The 8057-nt window shown below is 42.1% G+C and overlaps 1 protein-coding gene across 1 annotated transcript in view; it reads right to left on the bottom strand.

Annotated features, from left to right (window-relative positions):
- Positions 1 to 2401: 2401 nt before the first annotated feature.
- Positions 2402 to 8057, bottom strand: part of LOC309415053 (Golgi phosphoprotein 3-like) — a gene marked incomplete at both ends in the record, with an annotated part of 47872 nt that continues 42216 nt past the window's right edge. Inside the window, one exon of the mRNA XM_082012444.1 lies at positions 2402 to 2826. Coding sequence (XP_081868570.1) covers positions 2402 to 2826 — 425 coding nt within the window. The remainder of the gene's footprint in view (positions 2827 to 8057) is intronic.

The raw sequence follows: 8057 nt of genomic DNA, 5'->3' as shown, positions 1-8057 counted from the left end.
GCCACAGACGCTTCGGGGTGTCCTGCTCCCACATGGACTCACCCACAGGTCACAGTCCCTTCGACTCAAGTTCACACTGGAGTTCCAGCCTGTCCAGTACAGCAGCACAGGAAAAAAAACCAGCAATACCCCGGCCATCTGCCAGCCCAGGCCCAAGGCCATTGCTGTTATCAGAATCTTCCCAGGCACAGCAGAGTCAGACGATCAGCAGTACAGCAGCAGCAAAAGCAAAAAGCAGCCACTAACGAGCACTGGACTCTAATATATGCAGGGAAGGCAAACCCATGGCTTTCTTCACTAGCTTCTGTGAAGAAAACCAACTCTATCCTGGCTGAAACCAGGACAATTTGTAAACCAAAGTTTGAAATACCTTACAATATACTTTAAATTTAATTTTTCTAAATAAACATCATTTAGGAACTCAAAGAACATTGTGCCACTAAATGTTAAGGACCATATTTTTAAAATCTTTATTAAAAAAAGGTTATATAGGTATGATGAATTTAAGTCGTATTGTATGAATTTAAGTCAACTACGTAAGCATCTAAATGAAGTGCAAAAATTGGAAGTCCAGTCATAGATGAGGCTGTAGAGTTGTGCTCAAGATAGAAGAGGTCTACCCATGGCAGGCACAGCTGCACACTCATAAGCTAACTGTCTCAGCATGAATCTTGCAGATCTGAGCGACACCGCCGATTAGGTCAGTTTCATCTAGTTAATATAAACTCTCCCTTTCTAATAAGAAGGATATTAACTCAACTAAAGCTTTCAGTTAAGCAATAAAACCTTTCTAATTAGCAACAAAAAATAAAAATTACATGCTTGCTCTGTTTCAGGCACTTATAAGGTCATAGTTTATTTACTGTAGGTAAAAAGCTAGTATACAGATTAAGGGATCCCTTAAATTTCAACTCTACAGTTATATACCATCTAGTATTCTTGATCTGAATATTAACAAAAAAAAGTTTCTAAACACTTGTAATCCCCACTTTTTCATTGTTATGAGGAAAATAAAAATATATGTAAATCAATGCTTAATTTGTTCAGTGCATAATATTTACATTGTGAAACCAATGGGAGATAACAAGCAGTGGCAAAGAGGCAATAAATTTTAAAAAGCCAAAGTTTTATATTTTTTTACAATACTGTACTAATCAGCATAACTATATAAAAAATTAAAATATAGCAGAGCATCCCATTACAAAAATTTTAATCATCCGAACTGCAGTAATTACTTGCTAACTATTTACATGCAACACCTGCTAGGACTGACTTTTTGTTTTTAAAGTATAAAATAGATTATGAGGTTTAAGAGACAAACATTAATTTGTGTACAAACAAAATTAAAAACTGCACTCAAGAATTGTACTGGTCACAAGCCTCTTCCATACAGGAGGGAAAAAAAAACACCAAACAACAAAAAAACCAAACGATGATAGAAAGTATTTTCTTTCTATACACTATTTATCAAAGGCAATACATAGACTGAGAATACCTGGATAACAAACTCTGTAGACACTGGAAACAAACAGCTTTCACATACATGCTCTTTATAAGGAGGCCTTTCTTTCCATCAAATGGAAATGGCTGATAGCAAATAAGGGGCACCAGGTGTACAACTAAGTAGATCTTGCAAAATACTAAGATGGGGCAGTAGTTAATATACAATTTGAACTATATATACAATATAATGGAATGTATTCCATTCCAAAACTGGTTTATGAAACAATTGGACCTTTCTACACTAGCCTTATGACTCAGCTATCGTTCTAATGAAAACATAAGTACACAAGAGACTTGCATGAAAAGTAAAATTTATGGGGCATTTTACAGAAACTATTGACAGAGCTGCTTAATGGCATTTCTGCTTTTAAAGTAATTTTGTTAGATGATAATTGAAACATCATCTGTGTATAAAATGTCCTGACAGACACATCAACATGGAGCTTTGGTGATATTAAAAGGCCCTTTTTTGATCTGTTATGAATTGTAGTGCAGAAGTATCGATGCATGCACACATCTGTGTCAGCTGAGACTAGTGATCCAACTGCATGCACATTTCCTCCTTGAGGTACTTTCCATGTTACACCACTTCAGTAACAGTAAGATGAAAAATAGACTAAACAAAGTATTTCAGATAACTCAAACTGAATAGTAAATAGAATGCCAATATGGAAGTAAAACTTTTTTCTGTTGTTTTTAAACAGGAAGGTCTCCTGTACCAGCAGAATCCTGTATACAGCTACACAAAGAAGGAGGCAATACACCACTTATAATTCCCATTAAACAAGAGCTGATTCGTCATGTGAGAAGGTACAAATTACAGAAAACATGAATAGTCAATAGAAGAGAAATAACTGGTTTACATGAAAAAAGAGAGAACACTTCAATCTGAACACAGTTATTTTGTAAAAGCTGCTACAACAGCCCACAGAACCTCATTCGTGTTGGCTTTCATACATTCAACCTCAGGGTCTAAATCCAGAAGCTGCCGTACTCTCTTTGTGGCTAAATCATACTGCTCGTCCAAAAGTGGGGCAAAAGCGTTCTCCAGAACATCTGAAGCATGGGCTAAATAAACAAGTGCCAGCAAGCGCCTGTCCATGCGGTGAGGGTCATTCACCCATTTGTCAAGAACGGCTTCTTGAACCTTCTTGATGAGGCGCTGTTTGATACTGTTGTTGGTGAGAGGGTGCGTAGTCATGTCAAAAAGAAGGAAGTTCTGTTTTTCTGTTGTCAGTATGCCTTTTTCCACTAGATTTTTAGCTAACCGTTCACGGACATTTCGCAATTGGTAGTGCAATTTCAATGGGTTCCATGTTTCACCTAAAAAAACAAGCAAAAAAGCCAAGAGTCAGGCAAAGTTTAAGCTGTATTATTACAGTGATTCTCCCCGCCCTGCAGAATGAGCTGTCAAATTCATATAGCTGACTATTACACTGCTGCCTCCTGGCAGCAGATGGAGTTCAACTATCTCCTAGGGGCAAAAGGATTCTTGCTTACGAGCTGGCAGGCTTCATCGAGACGGCTTTAAACTAGATTTGAAGGGGGAAGGGGATAAAACCAGGCTCACTAGAGATGAGCCTAGGGGTGGTGAGTCAGAGTTGGGGGTGAAATCGATAGCCCAGCTCAAGTGCAACTACACCAATGCATGCAGCATGGGCAGCAAACAGGAGGAGCTGGAAGCCATTGTGCAGCGCGACAGCTATGATGAAGTTGCCATCACAGAAACACGGTGGGATGATTCTCATGACTGGAGTGCTGCAATGGATGGCTATAAGCACTTCCAAAGGGATGGGCAAGGAAGGAGAGGTGGTGGGGTGGCTCTGTATGTTAGGGAGAGCTTTGACTGTATAGAAATCAATGATTGTGAAGACCCACTCGAGTGCTCATGGGTAAGGATGAGGGGGAAGGCCAACAAGGCAGATATCCTGCTGGGAGTCTGTTATAGACCACCTAACCAGGATGAAGAGGCAGATGAAACATTCTATAAGCGACTGGCACAAGTCTCACAATCGCTAGCCCTTGTTCTTGCGGAGGACTTCAATCTACTGGACATCTGCTGGAAGTATAACACAGCAGAGAGGAAACAATCTGGGAGGTTCCTGGAGTGTGTGGAGGATAACTTCCTGACACAGCTGGTAAGTGAGCCTACCACGGGAGGTGCCTCGCTTGACCTGCTGTTTAGGAACAGAGAAGGACTGGTGAGAGATGTGGTGGTCAGAGGCCATCTTGGGCTTAGCGACCATGACATGATAGAATTCTCAGTTGTGAGTGAAGTAAGGAGAGGGGTCAGCAAAACTGCTATCATGGACTTCCGGAGGGCAGACTTCGGCCTGTTCAGGACACCGGTTGAGAGAGTCCCTTGGGAGACAGTCCTGAAGGGCAAAAGGGTCCAGGAAGTCTAGACAGTCTTCCAAGAAGGAAACCTTAAAGGCACAGGAGCAGGCAGTTCCCATGTGCTGTAAGAAGAACTGGCGGGGAAGACGACCGGCCTGGCTGAACAGGGAGATTTTGCTGGGACTCAGGGAAAAGGAGAGAGTTTATCACCTCTGGAAGAAGAGGCAGGCAACTCACGAAGAGTACAAGGTTCTCGTTAGATCAATCAGAGACAAAATTAGAAAGGCAAAAGCCCAGCTAGAGCTCAATCTGGCCATGGTCGTAAAGGATAACAAAAAATGCTTCTACAAATATATTAACAACAAAAAGAGAGGCAAGGAGAATCTCCATCCCTTACTGGATATGGCGGGAAACATTGTCACCAAGGATGAGGACAAGGCTGAGGTACTTAATGCCTTCTTTGCCTCAGTCTTTAATAGCCAGACCAGGTATCCGTGGAGTATTCAGCCCCCTGAGCTGCAAGATGGAGATGGAGAGCACAGTAAACTCCTCATAATCCAGCAGGAAACAGTTAAGGACCTGTTAAGCCACCTGGACACCCACAAGTCTATGGGGCCTGATGGCATCCACCCAAGAGTACTGAGAGAGCTGGCGGAGGAGATTGCCAAGCCCCTCTCCATCATTTATCAGCAGTCCTGCTTAACAGGGGAGGTCCCAGAAGACTGGAGGCTTGCCAATGTGATGCCCATCTACAAGAAAGGCCAGAACGAGGATCCCGGGACCTACAGGCCTGTCAGCCTAACCTCCGTGCTGGGGAAGATCATGGAGAGGTTCATCTTGAGAGTGGTCACGGGGCATGTGAAGGACAACCAAGGGATCAGGCCCAGCCAGCATGGGTTCATGAAAGGCAGGTCCTGCTTGACCAACCTGATTTCCTTCTATGACCAGGTGACCTGCCTAGTGGATGAGGGAGAGGCTGTGGATGTTGTCTACCTGGATGTTAGTAAAGCCTTTGACAGCATCTCCCACAGCATTCTCCTGGAGAAAATGGCGGCTCGTGTCTTAAACAGGTTTACTCTTCACTGGGTAAAGAACTGGCTGGACAGCCAAGCCCAGAGAGTTGTGGTGAATGGCGTTAAATCCAGCTGGCTGCTGGTCACACGTGATGTTCCCCAGGGCTCAGTTCTGGGGCCGGTCTTGTTCAATATCTTTATAGATGATCTGGATGAGGGGATTGAGTGCTCCCTCAGTAAGTTTGCAGATGACACCAAGTTGGGTGGGAGTGTTGGTCTGCTGGAGGGTAGGAGGGCTCTGCAGAGGGATCTGGACGGGCTGGATCGACGGGCAGAGGTCAACTGTATGAGGTTTAATAAGGCCAAGTGCCGGGTCCTGCACTTCGGTCACAACAACCCCATGCAATGCTACAGGCTTGGGGAGGAGTGGCCGGCAGAAAAGGACCTGGGGGTGCTGGTTGACAGCTGGCTGAACATCAGCCGGCAGTATGCCCAGGTGGCCAAGAAGACCAACAGCGTCCTGGCCTGTATCAGGAATAGTGTGGCCAGCAGGAGTAGGGAAGTGATCGTGTCCCTGTACTCCGCACTGGTGAGGCTGAGACCTCATTGAGACCTTATTGCTCTCTACAACTACCTGAAAGGAGGTTGTGGTCAGGTGGGTGTTGGTCTCTTCTCCCAAGTTACTAGTGATAGGACGAGAGGAAATGGCCTCAAGTTGCAACAGGGGAGGCTTAGATTGCATATTAGGAAAAATTTCTTCACAGAGAGAGTGGTCAAGCATTGGAACAGGCTGCCCAGGGAGGTGGTAGAGTCACCATCTCTGGAAGTATTCAAAAAACGTGTGGATGTGGTGCTTTGGGACATGGTTTAGTGGGCATGGTCGTGTTGGGTTAACGGTTGGACTTGATCATCTTGAAGGACTTTTCCAACCTTAATGATTCTGTGATTCTGTGATATTGTGCTCATGTCAGCATTTCTCTGATCTCTGACCTACCCCAGATATATGCATAGAGACAGAGACCACGAGAGCCTCTTTCAGGAGTTTCAGTGTACATTTAAAGTCTGGATAAAATGCTAGCTAAGCCATGTCTTGATTAGGGATATGACAAATAAGCACTCCTGTACTGAAGGAAAAGAAAAAAAAATAAAGAAGAAAAAACCCCAACAAACAAAAAAAAGACCCTAGAAACAAACCACCAAACAAACCACCACACACAGTCATGAAGAAAGAGTTAAAAAACAAAAATAAACATCTCCTCCAATCTTGTCCATTTTGTCTACTTCCAGTCTTTTATCAATTCAGAAAGTGGAAGAAGCGTCATTGCTATTCTTTCTGCCACAGAGACAAGCTAATGCACACCTACCCTATAAGTCCTCCTCATTTCTCTCTTCAGGTTTACATTCTTCTCTCCCTTCTTGCCCCCACCAGGTGAAATAGTGACATGCACTGTGTGAATGTGGGTGTGCGCATTACACACAGGCACATGTTGGGCAGGGGCTTTGACGTTTCTATAAAAATTATTTCTAATGTTTTTTTGTTAAGGCAGAAGAACTGGGCACTTCAGAGTGTGTGAGTGTTTGCACTTAGAGGAGGGAATTTTAAAAGCACAAAATCTGCATCAACAGCTACTGAGAAAGCTAAAGTTGCTAAGCAGTGAGAAATCTATCTTTGCTTAAGAGTTTACTTAACAAGCTAAAATTTTAGGTCCAGCCTACCTAAGTATTTATTGTGAATATTAAAATCCCCTCCTGATATAAAAGAGCCTCTGCATTTTAAGAGGGAGGGAAGAAACAGCATGAAGTATTTCTTAAAGATGGGGTTTTTCCCATAAATGATGTGAGAATTTCTATATCAGAAAGCTTTTTAAAAAATCATTGGTTAACGAATAACACCACCACCACACAAATTACTTTAAGGTTTCTCCCACTGTGACTGAAGGTGATGTACACTGTATCCAAGTAACAGACAAGTAAATAAATGAGGTGATACCAACTGCATAGTGAAAGGTAGAGAACCCACCCAGGCCTGAACTTCACAAGTCCCTGTAGGAATCACATTCTCATTGAATGTGATTCCCCAACTTGACCATGAATGATGCTATCACACACCAAAAGAAAAAAAAAAGTTGTTTCCTTACAGTGTTTCACAGGGCAAAGATAATTTCCTAGATGATTCTAAATTTGTTAGGTGGCTATACAATAATAAAAATCAGTACCGTGGTGACACCTTGTGACAAATCTCCTCAATTACACAGGCACTTGCTTGTTCAAACACAGAAAGATGTTACATCTACAGGGAGACCTGACATTTTGATTCAAACTTCTGTATTCCCTATACTTGCTTCCCTTAGAGGCTATCTTATAAACAAGATCAGCCTGGCAAACATTGCCTTAAATGGCCATATAAATATTCCCATGATGGCTTTGAACACTAACTTCAAGCAGCATTCTTCACATCACTGATAATTATTGATAGAGTAGCTATTTTCCAGGATCAGGCCCTAAAGCAAAAATTCTAATAGAGTTTAGCAAAAACCCAAAACAAGACACCAAAATATTTTTCTTCAAGGGCAGTTCTCTAAACCATGGGAAAAGCAAAGAACCCTAATGCCATCCAAGAACTAGCAATTAAATACCCATGTATAAATAAAAATGATTGATCTAAGAGCCAAAGCTTAGCAGGGTCAGGAAAACCTTAGCTTAGCTCACTGAAAAACTACAACATTGTTCATTCACCTTTTTTTGAATCAGTAGTAACTTGATGTGCTCTGCACTGTGAGAGAAGGTGAAATGTCAGCACAAATTATGTATTTGGGACAAGAAAAATTAATTGTTTTTGCAGGCTGTAAAAGCAAAGGAGAGCTGAGCAAGAACTACGCAGTAACAAATAGATTTAGATAGACAACTTCAAGTCTCATTACCCCCAAAGTCATATCATTGACAAAACAGTGGGGTTTTTTTCCTGCACTGTTTGCACAACTAAGTACAGCTCTGATCTACTCCAGGGAAGCTGCATTTTGTGTTTTGTAAAAACACACAAACTTTAGTGATGGATTTTGGCTACAGAAAAAACAAACAAAAAACCCAACAAAAGCACTACATGTTAGAAGACTGTCATTATTAATTTCAGTTTAATTTATGCAGCCTGAAAATACAAACATTGGCAAGGTATATGAAAAGTGTTAACTGCAATTGTAAAGATGA

This window comes from Phaethon aethereus (genome assembly GCF_964289735.1).
Source record: "Phaethon aethereus genome assembly, chromosome: W".
Lineage (NCBI taxonomy): Eukaryota > Metazoa > Chordata > Aves > Phaethontiformes > Phaethontidae > Phaethon > Phaethon aethereus.
Note: the sequence above shows the minus strand (reverse complement) of the source record. Positions and strands in the feature narration are given on the sequence as shown.